Genomic DNA, 15,172 nt, shown 5'->3' on the forward strand with positions numbered 1-15,172 from the left:
GTTTTCACAACAATTAAAAAAAAAGTTTTAAAGTCTCCCAAAAATCTTAAAAGGAAAAGAATACAGTTAGTTTCTGATTCAAAAAATAGAATAATTGTAATGATTGTGTTTCAAATTTAAATTTTAAAAATAGAATGATTTAAAAAAAAGAGTTGAATATAGAGATATAAAGCCTTAATGTGGCAACTTTATCCTGCGCTGTTAGTTGTGGCTTGTGCTGGACGAAGGAGGAACTTGCATGTAAATGAACACAGCTGACCTTCAGAAGTTAAAAGGAAAGGAGTAGTTCAAGGAGGGGGAGGGGGAAAAAGCCAACTTTCTTCTCCTGCCAAAATTGTTGTTTCTAGCCCCAGTTCCTTTAACCTTAGGCTTGGAATCTAGTGATACTCTTTTTTCTACCCTCCAATCAGATTTGAAAGTTACAGCTTCATTTAGAAACTGGGAAGGGCACTAAGGTTTTCATTTAATGATCCCGGGCCCAGACTCAGTGTTACGTATTGATATATTTATGTTTAAAGGGGGACCCATTTCTACTGAACTTTATATGCGTACCCTAAAATAAGAGAGTAGAATGCCATATTGTCTAACGGATATAAAAAATCGAAGTTTCTTTCCTTCTTAAAATCATTACCACATGCTCAAGAAAAATGGTTCCATTTAGGACAAAATTTCATTTTTATCATTGTAAGCAAAAAGTCCTCTTTTGATGTGGTGGGTGTGTTTGTTTCTGGTTGTGTGGTTAATGCTGATGTTGTTGGAGCCGACACAACCCCCTTCTTGGTTGGCAACTCTTTCTCTTGCCAACCCTGGTGATGAATTATAGTGGTTTTTGTCTTTTAAACCGTATGGTCGCCAACATTCCATGGACTCTCTGCTGATAACACTGGGGCTGTTTATGCTGTAGTTTGCGCTTTTTGCCCCCTCTCAGCAGAACCACATGTCACAGAGGAGTTGCTGGCTTCTGGGTATGTAAGCAAAGCCACCCTATTGTGCCAGTGCTGTTAGGCAGTGAGAAAAGAAAGGCCCCTGTTTAGAAATCTTTTCAGGGCTGGGGACACAACTCGGTTGATACGCGTGTTTGCTTAATGTGCACAGAGCCCTGGGCTTCATCCCCCAATACTACATAAACATAGTATGATTGTGCACACTTGTGATCCCAGCACTTGGGGAGGTAGATACAGGAGGATTAGATGGTCAAGGGCATCTTCAGCCACATAGCAGGCTGGTGGCCAGCTTGGAATACTTGAGACTCTGTCTCAAAACAGAGAGAGGAAGGAAGGAAGGGACACACACACACACACATACACACAGACAGCAACAGAGACACACTGAAAGTCAGAGAGAGACACATTGAGAAACAGACGCAGAGAAATCTTTTCCTATTTTCCGACCAGGGTTGGCCAGTACTCCCTGTAAGGGCCAGAGAGTAAACATTTTCAGCTTTGAGGCCATATGGTCTCCATCGAAACTCTGCCATCCTAGCATGAAAAGCAGCCCCAACTCTATGTAAATAAATGAGTGCCTGCCTTCCACTACAACTTTATGGACTCTGAAATTGGGAGATTTATATGATTTCATGTGACTTTATATCATTTCATGTCATTGGTTGCCATAAGATATGATGCTTATTTAATTTTCCTACTACCCATGGACAAACGTGGAAAAGCAGTCTTAGTTCATGGGGCAGTCAGAAACATACAAAGGCTCTCACCCTGCCCAGAGCTGGAGGAAGAGTAGTTCTGAGGGATCCAGAGGCATCATCCAGGGATGCTTGGGTAGCAGAGAAAACTACAAACTCAGTGATTTCAAGACTGAAACCTCCTGTTCCTAGACTTTCCTTTAGCAGCCCATTATGTATTTAACATTCATGAGGGTATCCAAGCCTTCCCCCAACCTGTTTACGTTGTTAACTCTGAGAGCTTCTGAGAGTAATGAATTACATCTGTTAAATTATGCAACGAATGGAGACGCCTTTCCCTTAAAATGGTCCTAGAAACGACAACTGTAGAACATGATTCGGAAAATACATATTCATGGCTTGGCTATTTAAAGGAGTCCTGTTGTGCTTCTACTTCACTGGGCCTTAAACTCCAACCAGGAGCTATCATGAGGGTTATTGTAGGTCACCTTGGTCCTGTGGGCAGGGCTGACTGACTGCCCATCACCAGCAGTCCACTGTGTTTTTATCATGTACCACTTGCTGATGGTTTATTGATGGCATGTTGTTAAGAGAAGAGTTTGGGGCAGCCTGGAGTGAATGGAGTTGAGGTCTACGGGAAGTCTTTGTGCAGTGGGCTGGGGTGAGCTGGGCCTCTGTAATCCTCCCGGGGGAGGGGGGGTTCCCTGTCCTTTCTCAAGTCTGATGGAGATGTCTCAGAGGCTTCTGTTTGAAATGAGATTCTTCTCTTCCCTTCTTGCAGGAATACTTGGACCTCACTCAGCCTCTCGAACCGTATTCACCTTGTTATCCTGATCCAAGATGAAATAAAACGTCTCTCTTCCCTTCTTGCAGGAATACTTGGACCTCACTCAGCCTCTCGAACAGTATTCTCCTAGTTACCCCGACACAAGGAGCTCTTGTTCTTCAGGGGACGATTCTGTGTTCTCTCCAGACCCCATGCCTTATGAACCCTGCCTGCCTCAGTATCCACACATAAATGGCAGTGTTAAAACATGAGCGAACATGTCTTCCTGTCCCCACATGGGACAGCACCAGGAACCTACTTACACTGAGCAAAGAGGCTGTGCCTCCAGAGCGTGTGGCACACCTCCAGTTGTATATATGGATCAGAGGAGTAAATAATGGGAAGCATATTTGGCACATGTGTAAAGATTTATACAGTTGGAATCATGTCACCTTCCCAGGACAGGGAGAATGTTTCCTGATAAGTGGACAGCCGAAAGCCATCACACCACCCTCTCTGACCCACTGTGTGTACTGGATCGTGCCCCAGTTGGACTCAAGGCAGACATGTGTTCTGCCTTCCTTGTTAATTTTGTAATAATTGGAGAAAATATATGTCAGCACACACTTACAGAGCACAAATGCAGTATATAGGTGCTGGATGTATGTAAATATATTCAAATTATGTATAAATATATATTATATATTTACAAGGAATTATTTTTTGTATTGATTTTAAATGGATGTCCTGATGCACCTAGAAAATTGGTCTCTCTTTTTTTTAAATAGATATTTGCTAAATGCTGTTCTTAGAATTTCTTAATTTTCACCCAGCAGAGGTGGGAAAAATACTTTTGCTTTCAGGGAAAATGGTGTCACATTAATTTATTAACCAATTGGTAATATACGAAACGATTAATCATTTATAGTATTTTTTTTGTAATTTAAGTGGCATTTCTATGCAGGCAGCACAGAGGACTAGTTAATCTATGCTTGGACTTAACTGGTTATTGGATCCTTTGAGAAGAGAAATATTTACGATAGATGACTAATTTGGGGGGAAATGATGTGTTTGATTTGTCTGTGTTTCAATGCTGCTGTCCGATGACTATGTTTAGACACCTCAATGCCCACTTACAAGAAACCTGTTAAGCTCTGTCACCCCAGTGTAACGTTTAACCACGCTTCCAAGACAAATGGTACCAGCGCCCTCATCCCAAGATGCCTTAATCCATGTCTGGGGACAGACTTCCATTGGAATGCTAGCAGGGTGGGTTCTGTCTGGCAGCTGGCCTTCTGCCTGAGTTACACATCCATCACATTGGCCTCACATCTCCTCCGTGAGTTTTAATAACAGCTTCAGGACCTTCATCATCAGAACACCCTTTGGGGACTCTGTTCTCTCAGAATATCAAAAGCCCAGTGTTACTCCAATGAGAGTTTGGGAGCTCCTTCTGTCTTCTTAAGGGTTTGCTTCTGGCTTCTGCCTTCGTCTGACAAGACCTCACCCAAAGATCTGGCCTCATAGCTACATCTGACAAGATAACGGTTCTTGTTGATCTCCATATTCAAGTAGTGTGTTTTGCTTTGGACACACCCACTCACTTTGCTACAGTCATGCGACCTGAATGCAGATTACACTGATTTTATGTGTTTTGAAATTGGAGAAAGTATTTAATAAAACCTGTTAATTTTTATACTGACAATAAAAATGTTTCTACAGATATTAATGTTAACAAAACAAAATAAATGTCACGCAGCTTATTTTTTTAATACCTGTGTCTTACCCAATGGTTTCCTGTGCTCAGAGGTATTGACAGAGGGTTTGGTGGCGTGGATGTACAAAAGGCAAATCGGGAAGGCCACATTGTGGTGACTTACCAGGGTTGCCTGGGAACAGCAGTGCCTGGGACAGACTGGTTGATCAGTTGGAAATCAGAAGGTTGGTTCAACCTGGCTGGGTTACTTACTGACACTCATCAGAGAGAAACATTGTTCCTTCCTGGGTCCTTTATACTTCCCAGAAAAGTGACATGGGAGAGGTTGTAAAGGAGACTTAAGGATGAGGAAGTATCAATGACAAGATTCTTAGATTGTCTGGGTCCTGAGACCTGCAGCCTTCTATGCTGCCCTCCTTATGGAGCATGGAGAGACAGTTTACTTCCTGCCACTGAAACTGAAGAGAGTGTTTTGCTTGTCTGTGCATGGGGATCTGGGACCTAGAAGGCTCCATTATAGTTGCTTAGGAGCAGCTTCTTCGTGGGAATTGCAGTTATGTGGGGTTGAGGGTCACCAAACAGTGCTGCCCTGCTGTCCCTGTTGTGCTTGGGTCATGGGTGAAGCCAGGGTTTCACTAGACACCAGGAGGGTGGCATCTGGTCTTGGTCTGTGCTTTGGTTTCTTATTAGTAGACCCCACCAAAAGAATGTGAGAAAAAAAATAAAGCATATGGGTGGTGGGGCTGTAGCTCAGGGGCAGGGTGCTTGCTTTACAAGCTTTAGGCACTGGGTTTCATCTCTAGCAGAGCATTGAGAAAGTAAGAATGTGAAAACAGTCACCTGAGTGCAGGGTGGTTATGCTGCTGGCTGGCCATCCCATCCTTTGGATGATCTTGGCCTGGGACAGAATGGACCTGCTGCCCTTACTGGTGTGTTCAAACCCAGGCTCAGGATATAATGTTCATTCCTCTGTGTACATCAGCCTTACACATCTCATAAGACACTGTGACTTCGACCATGCAGATTAAAGTGAAAGAACTGCCATACTTGTCTGTTTTAGGGAGCTGGGTCAGCAGGAATCCTAAAGCAGTTATTGGCGACTTTAGTTTTAGAATTGTTTTTTGAGAGAGACATTTGTTATGGAGGGAAAGAAAAGAGAAAATCCCTGAAAAAGATAGGAAATATAATTTTTTTTAAAACCCACCCTAAAGAAATATACACAGAACTTGATGAGAATTCTGGAGTTCTGGGCCACCTCCCTGCCTCCCCCAACACACACACACACACACACACACACACACACACACACCCTGCCCCTACCCCACTCCAGACCGAAAGAAAGCTTTGGGAAGAAGATGCTTGTCAATGAGCCGGGAAATCAGTTCATCTGTGAAGAACCAAAAGATGCTAGGTGTTGTGGGTGTGCCATGGGCCCTGTTTCCAGGTCAGAGGGGCACATTCAGAATTCTGCCTCCAAGTCCAGCTAACTGTGGCCTATAATAGGAGGGGAAAGATAGACAGTCGGGCTACAAAGGCAACCCTTTGGGAGAGTTCTGTGCATTCCTTGGGCACAAAGGGGTGCCTCATCCACTGCTCAGCCTCTTCCCCTGGGAACTTCTCACCACCTGATGTTGGGGGATCTTCTTGACCCTCCCACTCAGGAAATGAAAATAAGTTCACAGTATCAAATGTATGCACAGCTATGGTTCAAGGACCCAACTCCCATCTGAGAACAGCAGTTTGAGCTGTCAGCTTGTCCTGGCTAATGAAAGCTTCTAGGATGTTCCAGAGGGTACTTAGCTAGTGCAGATAAGAACTTGAAACTGAACTGCAGGTTTCTAAGAATCACTCAAATGGGAAATAGCCTAAACAGCTAAGACGGGGGCCTGCCTGGTGCCATAGAAAGACCTGGCAGGCAAGATGGGTTTGAATCGATTGACATGTTTTGTACAGCTTGGTAGTGCTGGCCATATCCCAGGTTCTATTTGGATATTCACCATAGGTCTTACCATAAGGATTACTGTAGAGGTTTAACTCTGGCAGACGGTCCCCCTCTTAATGGAAATTCTTTATATATGATAGTGGTTTTGTAAAGTATATTCACAATGTCATGCGACCATCATTACCATCTAATACCAGATGTCTTCAAGTTTCATTCCCAAGTTTCCAGAAAGAAACTCACTACCCATGAGCAGTCTCTCCCCAACTCTCTTCCAAGCAATTCTCATCTGCTCTTTTGACAAGACAATTCACATACATTGGGTCCTATATAGTAGGTGGTTTTCTGTGTCTGTTTTCATTCATTTAACATAAGGTTCATCCATACTGTAGTATGTATCACTGTGCCATCTTTATTTGCAAATTATATTCTGTTGTGTGGGTATATTGTATTATTTGTTCATCTACCAATGGACCTTATGAATAGGTCCATCTATAGGGTTTTTTGGGTATGGAAATTTGAATGTAACTGGCCCCCATATTCTCCTAGGGAGTAGCACTATTAGGAGTTGTGGCTTTGTTGGAGTGGGTATGGTCTTGTTGGACAAGTATGTCACTTTGGGGGTGGGCTTTGAGATTTCCTATGTTCAGGATGCCATCCAGTGTCTCAGTTGACTTCCTGTAGCCTGCAAGATATAGGGCTCTCAGCTATCCCTCTAGCACCATGTCTGCCTGCATGTCCCCATGCTTCTCACCATGATGATAATGGACTGAACCTCTGAACTGTAAGCCAGTCCCAATTAAATGTTTTACTTTATAAGAATTGTCATGGTCATGGTGTCTCTTCACAGCAATTGAAACCCTAACTACAACAGTGGGTCTTATGCTTTTACTTCTTTTAGGTATATGCTTAAGAGTAGAATTGCTGGGTCACAGAATAACTCAGTGTCTAAACTTTTGAGGAATTATCATCTCATTTTCTAAGCAGTTATCCTGTTTTGTATTCCCATTAACAATATCCCAGTTTCTCCACATCCTTGCTAACACTTACTGTTGTCTGTGTTTTTATTGTCACATACTCACAGGTATGAAGTGTCTTCCCTATAGACTTCATAGCTGAGAAGGTGGGTACTATTCAGATCATGAGTCAAAGGCATATACTGCCTTACTGGGCTTTTCAGAAAAAGGCACTGCCTTATAAATGAATTGGCCTGCCTTCCACACTTACAAAGTAGTGTCAATAATTGGGAGGTTTTTATGGGTCCTCATGGAATGGAAAGGCTAACTGTTGCTGATTTTGTCCTGAATGTAGCAGCCATTACCCCCAGAGACACTCAACTTGAGTTTCCAGCTCCTATATCCCTCCCACCTGTACTTCTCTCCCAGCTATAGGTAGTTCTGTTCCAGATACACATGGTCTTGGGAGATGCTGGAGCTTATACAAGGCTAACTGAAGGGGATACTCTATGCAGACTCAGGGAAGTCATTATCCATGCTGGGTGACTTCAGTGATGTAGCTGTTTGAGGGTCACCCACACTCCTGTAAGTAACCCTTCACCCATGCTCCTGTAAGTTAGCCTAGTAGCTTGTGGTTAACCAAGCTGGACTTGGTGGTCTGTTGTTGGTGCCCTTTTTGGGATGAATGGACATTTGATTATGTCTTCCCAGCCAAAGTCACACAACACTGAGAGGTCAAGTAATTCCATCCTTCCCCTCCTGGTTGAGAGATGAAGGAAGAAGTCTGCACTTGATGATGGGTGGAGAATTTCTGGCTCATCTCTACTGTGAATCTCCAGTTTTCTTCCAAATACAGCCTGGCAACCTTGAGAAGCCTGTGGGGACTGATAAATGTGCCATTGCTTATGCATGAACACTGGAGTCCTCCAACCCGTGTTTTCATGTTATTTATTTATTTGCTCATTTATTGGTGTTTTTAAGAGATGAAAGCAGAGATTATCTCCTCTTACATTTCATCCTAGGAAGCCTTCAAGGGAATTGGCAGTCTGTTCTGGGCAGGGAGGGACAAAAGAAGCCTTACACCTCTTACATGATATTCTGAATAGGGCCCCTTTGGCTCCCAGTTTCCTGGTGCTTTGGGGGAAGTTTTGAATGGGAGCCTCAAAATTGCTTTGCAGTTTTGATTCAGGAGTCATGAGATAGACAGTGTCAAACATTTCCAAAATGGAGCCCCAGGCCCTGGAGTAGTTCAGAGATAAAAATTTAATTTAAAATATATATGTGGATAAGTGACTGCTTCTCCACAAAGAGCTCTGAGTCCTTCTGAGCATGCCTGTTCAGGCTCTTGGTATTCTTGTAATTCCTTTGTTGAGGGGACTTAAGTGAATTTTTCCTGTATCCATTGCAAGTCAAAATCTGTAGCATGATGTACTTGGAAAAAGACAGAACACATCATTTGATAAACCAAGAATAAAGGAGGAGCTTAGAATGGTGGTATCCTGCTATGATCCCAGCATGTAGGAAGCTGAGCTAAGACTATCTCAAGTTTGAGGTCAGCCTCCCCCACATAGAGAGACCCTATCTCAAAAAGAAAACAAACTCAAGTTTGACAATATGGTTTAGTGGCACTTGCCACCAAGCCTGAAAACCCAAGTTCAATCCCCAAGGTCTGCATGGTGAAAAGAGAGAGCTGACTTCTTCAAGTTGTCCTCTGACCTCCACATGTACACACACACACACACACACACACACACACACACACACACACGTGCACACAAAGTTAAAAACCCCAAGCCAAATAAAAAAAAATGTTAATGTCTTCTTGGTCTCTAAATGGGGTTATAAATGATCTCCATGTCAAATGGAATTTGGGTTAAATGAGATTTTTATTTGGGATGAACCAAACTAGCCCTGTTATTTGGCACTCAAATATTAACTGTTCTCTCTTTATGCAGATATTGAGAGAAAAATAAAAATAAACAAGTACACACACACACACATATATATACATATATGTACATATATATATATATATATATATATATATATATATATTTGTCATTATTACTTTTAGTTGGCCGAGAATATGACCAGGACCTTGTCTCTCTCCCATCACTCTTTTTAAAAATGTATTTATTACTTTTTATGTGTGTATGGGCATGCACATGCCATGACACACTTGTATAGGTCAAGGGACAACTTTGTATAGTTCTGTTTTTACATCTTTATATGGATTATAGGGGTCTCATTCAGTCATCGGTCTTGAGGCCTTTACCCAGTGAGCTACCGGTGGGCTCTTCTAAAACAAACCAAAACATTGACTGTGCTTTAAATCATTGAAAATAATGATGAAAATCACATGTAATCATGATGTTTGTACAACAGTCAACCTGCTGTACTCACCACTTAAACAAGCATTAACTCAATGACATAGCCAAGCAATAGGGGATCCATCCAGGCTTTAAAAGTCCATTATCCATTTGAGAATGGAACAGACCAAGCTAGGCCAGATAGGAACTGCAGTTCTCCATGGTTTCTCCAGGATAGGACTCTACTTCCAGGGGTGGTATTGTGATGAGCAAACCAAAATGAGAACCTAGGGCAAAGGGAAATTCTACATTGAAGAATTAAACAGCCCAACACTCTTTAAGTCAGATGCTGACTCAGCTGTTTGGATAGACTGCCATGTGTGAGGCAGTTGTTTGGAGAAGCTGATGGAATCTGTCCTCTCTATGAGGAAGTCTCCTGTGTCCTGGCTAACAGTAGAGTATCTTGCTTTTATTTGTTTTTTCTTTTTAAATACAGGGCCTCATATATCCCAGGCTGGTCCTGCACCCCTATGTAGCCAAGAGTAATCTTGAACTTCTGATCTTTCTGCCTCTATCTCCTGAGGGCTGGCATTACAGGGGTATAACTCTATACCTGCTTTATATGGTGTTGTGGACTGGACCACATAAACCAGGGCCCCTGAATGCTAAACAAGCACTGTATCAACATCCTAGCCCTTCCGTCAGAGTGTTCCTTGGAAAAAGGCAGCTGGGCTGGAGGCTCATGCAGACTCAAGACAGTCCCTTCATGTGGCGCTGTGACTTGCCTTGCTACTGCCTATGAGAACGGTTGTGTGTTTCTCAGCACACATTATCAGTGTAGAGAAGGTAATAGGAAATGATCTCTTCTCTCCAGGAGCCCAGCCTCTTGCTGCCCTTAGGTTGAACCAAAGTGCAGAAGGCATTTCATGTATTGCCACGAGCAGCCAGAGATGTAAGTAAGAAAGGTAAATTCAAAACACTGGCCTATAAAGCCCTCAGCAAATCTGGTCTGAGAGTGTGGTAGTGGGAGAGCTTGCTCAGTCGTGCTTAGATCAGACAGTGACAAAATAAGGTCCTTGAACCCAATTGGACTTCCTGCCTGCTTTTTGTATTTCCTGTAAGCAAAGAAACAATTTTAAAATGGATGAAATATATATATTTGGTGATATATACAAATTATATAAAATTCTGGTTTCAGGGTTCATAACTAAAGTTTTACGGGGACCCAGACATACCCCTTCATTTGCATAATGTCTAGGGCAGTTTCAGTGGATGATGGTAGAGTGAAATGGTTGCACAGCCTTAACCTGCAGAGCTGAGAATGATGATGGTTACCACCCATCCATTGTTGTTGGTGAAAAAGACTTTGATGGCCCCTGCTTTAAAGAGGATGTACTAGTGGGGTTGCTGGTCCCCTGAAGGTGGCTTGTAAGCAAGGACTTTTAAGGTAGCAAGGTGTTGAAACTAGATGATGCTTCAAGAATGGAATCCAACTGAAAGGGAGCTGGGGGGCTGAAGAGATGGCTCAGTGATTAAGAGTACTTGCTGCTTTTGCAGAGAACCCTGGTTTGGTTCCTAGCACTCCCATCATGTGGCTCACAACTGTCTGTAACTCCAGATCCAGGGGATCCAATCTTCTGGTCGTGGGGATCAACACTCGTACTATATATATATATGTCACATACACACCTATTTTTAAAAAGTCTAAAAAGAGAGAGATGAGGGGTGTGGTGAATATCACCAAATGTGCCTCTGGCCAAGCAAATGTTTCTAAGGTGCCTTGGAAATAGATGATGGCCCACGTGTATGTCTAACCCAGCCCTCCTGATATCATTTCACCCCCGGAGTGCTGGGTAAGCAACGTACCATTGTTCTTCCAAATGGGGTTGCCGCAGAGATCCACAAAACCAAGGCTAAGTAAACAGCACTGTTCTACCAGGAAAGAGGGCAAGAGGTTAACATTCAGCTGTGAGGGGTGCTTGTTTGGCAAGAAGTAAACCAGGCCTCTCTGTTGAGGGAACCCTTTGTCCTGTAACACCATCTTCCTTGACTGGTCTGGGATAGAAGGGGGATGGCCCTCTCATGGTCTTGCTGGCCCAGGTGGGATCTCCATCACTGTGATACTGTTGTGTACATTCAGATTTCTTTGGCCAAGAGGTCCTTTGTTACCTTCCCTTGAGAACACAAAGGTCACTTAGGATAGATGTCTATTGGAGCCACTGTAGTTCACCTGGACACGTGACTAAGAGTGTTTTTGTTTTGGTTCTTTTCTTTTTCCAACAACTAAAGTTAAAAGAATACACTTAGCTCCAGTTGCTGAAGACTTGAAATGACCCGAGAGTTGCTTGCCCCATAAATCTGCACACAACTCCCCCATGTAAACAGATCCACAGAGAAGCCCCCATAGGCTGTAAACGTGTACAGGTGATGGAGACTGATAATCAAAATGCTGAGATCTGGTTTCAACAGTCCCTTGTCTTCCAAATGAGGCTGAAAGCCAATCAAGCACTTAGCTCTTATTTTACTGACCTGACAGTGGGTAAATTTAGTCAAGTGCAAGAGATAGGAGATGAAGGGGTGACCCCTCATAAAGAAAGCTGGGTACACACAGCCGCTCGAGGGAAGCTGAGCCCTGTGCAGATCCCTAGGGCGGAAACTTAGACCCCTTTCAAAGACTGGGTGGGCTCAAGGGAGAAGGTAAAGATGCAGAGAGCACAGTGAAGGCATGTATTGTTGGCATATCCTGATTTACAGGGCACCTGTGGACTGGGAAAGACCCTGAGAAGAACCTGAGAAGGAGCATTTGTAGTTGTCTGTGTGAGCATGTGCACACACACTCTTGTAGATCAGGCTTTTTGCAGCTTCTCAAAACAATAAGAACATTCAAGATTCTCATGGTGGCCACACCATGGAGGGATACCTTGTTACTTAAGATCCAGGAGCATCTTAACCGGAAAGTTCAGATGGGCTTGGAGAGCAGAGCAGCTATTGAGGAAGGATGGCGGGTACAGGATCAGGGAGGCATGGATGGTTCTAGGATTCCTTTAGGGATATGTTTACTGAAGCCTATGTGAAAAGGGGTTTGGAGAGTAGGGGGGTTTGACTTAGAGCACTTTTGTATACTAAGCACACTGTTTTTTATATAAATCATATTGTTTAGGTGGGGGTTGAATGTGAGGGTCTGAGATGAAACAGGGAGTATCAAAATCTACCCTGACTACCAACTCTGACCCTGCTACATGTTGGTGTCTAATTTAACCTGAGTATTTTGGATCCCAGTCCTTCTCCCAAGCAGTCAGTCATGTCCAAGTTCTGACCATCCCTTCTCCCCATTCTGGAAGATAAGAAAGAAGATGAGGTGTCCTTCCCACATTGCCTATATCCTTTATATTACCTTGGGGAAGCATCTTGAGGGTCAGGCTGATCCTCGGAGGAACACAGCATGAGGCTTGCAAAACTAAAGTGACCTCTGAGTCAGAGACAAAGGGAGACTTAGGTCTATGTTTAATATAGCCCCTGGAAGGAAGGCGCTTTGCTACTTGGCAGAGCCAACAGTCTTGGTATATCCTAGCATGTTTCCATGAGGGGAAAGGCATTCTGGAGTCAATGAGAATGGGATACCTTAGGGTAGAGGAGATCAAGGGAGTAGGGGGGTGTTAGGGAGAGAGACCTCTGGGTGGTGCCTGGCTCTTGCAAAGTCGGTTATTTCTCCCTCATCTTCTAGGTGTGTTGTTGTGATTCTAGCCCTGGCTGACTGCCAGGATAAAAATACTTCAGAATGTGAAGCTTAAGTAACAGAAGCTTGTTTTCACAAAGTTTTGTAAGCTAGAAGTCCAAGTTTGGGAGCAGTGGGGTCTGGTGGGAGCCTCTTCCTGGCTCAAGGATGGCTGCATGTTTCTATGACCCCCTATGGTTTTTCTTTGGTGCTTGGTCATAAAGGCATGGAGAGAGGAACAGAGAGAGTGAGGAATAAAGCCTGTAATGTCTAATAGTATCAACTTGATCGAAAATGAAAAATCATCCAGGAGACAAATCTCTGGACATACCTGTAAGAAGCTATCTTGACTAGGTTAATTAAAGTAGGAAGATCCACTCTAAAAATGGGTGGAACCATTCCCTAGGCCTGGGTCCTAGATTGCATAAAAAGGAGAAACCTAGCTGGGTATGGGCATCCACAACTCTCTGTTTCTTACCTGTGGCCACAACTTGGCCAATTGCCTCAAAATCTTGCAGTTCTACCCTTGAGCCAAATAAACCAGTTAGCTTAAGTTGCCTTTGCCATGGTGTTTCGCCACAGCAAGAAGAAAAGTAACTCCGATAAGACCCTTCTCAACCTTAACACAGCCCTATCTCCAAAGTCTATCTCCACATTAAGGGGTGGAATTTCAATGTGTGAGTTTGGTGATGATGGAAAGTCGTGGTATACTCAAATCAGTTTTTTTTTCTTCATACAAAAACACTAGTAAAATAGGCTTCTTAAAAATTAAATAGTGAAATACGAACCAAATTATATACATTGTTACAGTACAAAGTGAATGAGCCAAAATACCCAGTTCTTGTTTCCCAAATGGGGGAGGCCTTCTGTGCACAGTATGTGCTGTGTGAACTCCAAAGACACTTTTTCCCAATGCCAGTGCACGCTGGAGCCTCACAGGACAAGCAGATGCAAAGAGTGGGCATCTAGGAAAGGTGAGTGGCTGCCTCCTTCAGAGGACGGTGAGGGCAGTGTCTTATTGCTTGTGACTCTCGGTTCTCTGGTCCAATGTACCTGCTCCTCTCCACACACTGTGGGCACAGGGGGAACCAACCAAGAGAAAGCAAGAGGCTTTCGTCCAAGAGGAGTGGATGCTGGTCTTCTGGACCAGTCAGGTGCTCTGATGGTCTGATGACATAGTAGAAGCCCCCACTAGCATCTCTGCCGGATGGTCACATTCACCCAGGGGCCTGAGAACAGGCAGTGAGGGCTTGCAGCATCAGTGCATCTCTGTGGCACCCGGGACTGAGGTGTCTATATTCGTCATCTCTTGGCAGCACTGGGGCTGGAGGAATTGCCGTTGGCAGTCAGGACATTGTCAGTGACCCGGCTGCGCTTCCGCTTGTCTGCCCTGTCTTTGCACCCCAAGTCTGAGGAGTTCTTCTCCTTGTCTTTGCTGGACTTTTCTAATGCTTTCCCCCAAGCTCTCTGAAGATGGAAAAACATCATCAGCCCCACTGTGGGGGTCCACATCCTCTTTCATCTCCTCTTCAATGGCCACTTGTCTGTCCTCGGACTTCTGGAAGGACAAAGTTTCTCTCTGGATTTGGGAATGGGAGAATCTCAGACTCCTGCAGTGCCTGCATGTCATACATAGTGCTCCGATGGTCCCAGATGACCTTGGATGGGACCTGGCTCCCAATATTCTGGCTGAACTTGTCTCGAATACATCACATGGAAATGTTGATTCACCCCGACAGGCTTGTGGCCCAGCATGGTGCAGAAGAGGCACACCTCCACCACAGGGCTCCACACTACCATTTCCTCAGTAGGGCTTGGGGCTGCCTCACCCTGGGCCCTTGTGGCCTGGAGCACCCATGCCGCCCATTTCAGCCTCCCCCATGGCCTCGGGCAAGCGACAAAAGTCCGGCCAGTTTTTTTGTTTTGTTTTGTTTCTACTTAGTTCAGAAACAATCTATTATGGCCATATTTTTGGTTTTTGAGTGGGTGAGTTTATTAAGTACATAGCAAGCTGAAGTGGAAGAATAAATAGCTAGAGGTAGTTTGATAGGTGATGGATAGAAAGACATCATCAAACCGGGGACTTAAATCTCCTGCAGAAATCAACTGAGGAAGCCCCACTTGAGGCAAT

At 43.9% G+C, this 15,172-nt stretch overlaps 1 protein-coding gene and 1 pseudogene across 8 annotated transcripts in view; one reads left to right on the forward strand and one right to left on the reverse strand.

The window, feature by feature from the left end:
- The window catches only part of Fgfr2 (fibroblast growth factor receptor 2), a 101,991-nt gene extending 97,756 nt beyond the window's left edge, over positions 1–4,235 (forward strand). For 3 of the 8 annotated variants that reach the window (XM_035442164.1, XM_035442166.1, XM_035442165.1), the window contains one exon: positions 2,513–4,235. In XM_035442164.1, the coding sequence (XP_035298055.1) occupies positions 2,513–2,677 (165 nt within the window). In that variant the 3' untranslated portion in view covers positions 2,678–4,235. Of the gene's footprint in view, positions 1–2,420 lie in introns of all 8 variants that reach the window. The other 5 variants (XM_035442169.1, XM_035442170.1, XM_035442171.1 and 2 more) reach the window with 3 other exon arrangements.
- Positions 4,236–14,343: 10,108 nt separating this feature from the next.
- LOC100763165 lies at positions 14,344–14,923 on the reverse strand (annotated as a pseudogene).
- Between the last annotated feature and the right edge of the window lie 249 nt (positions 14,924–15,172).

Source organism: Cricetulus griseus, chromosome 3 (genome assembly GCF_003668045.3).
Source record: "Cricetulus griseus strain 17A/GY chromosome 3, alternate assembly CriGri-PICRH-1.0, whole genome shotgun sequence".
NCBI lineage: Eukaryota > Metazoa > Chordata > Mammalia > Rodentia > Cricetidae > Cricetulus > Cricetulus griseus.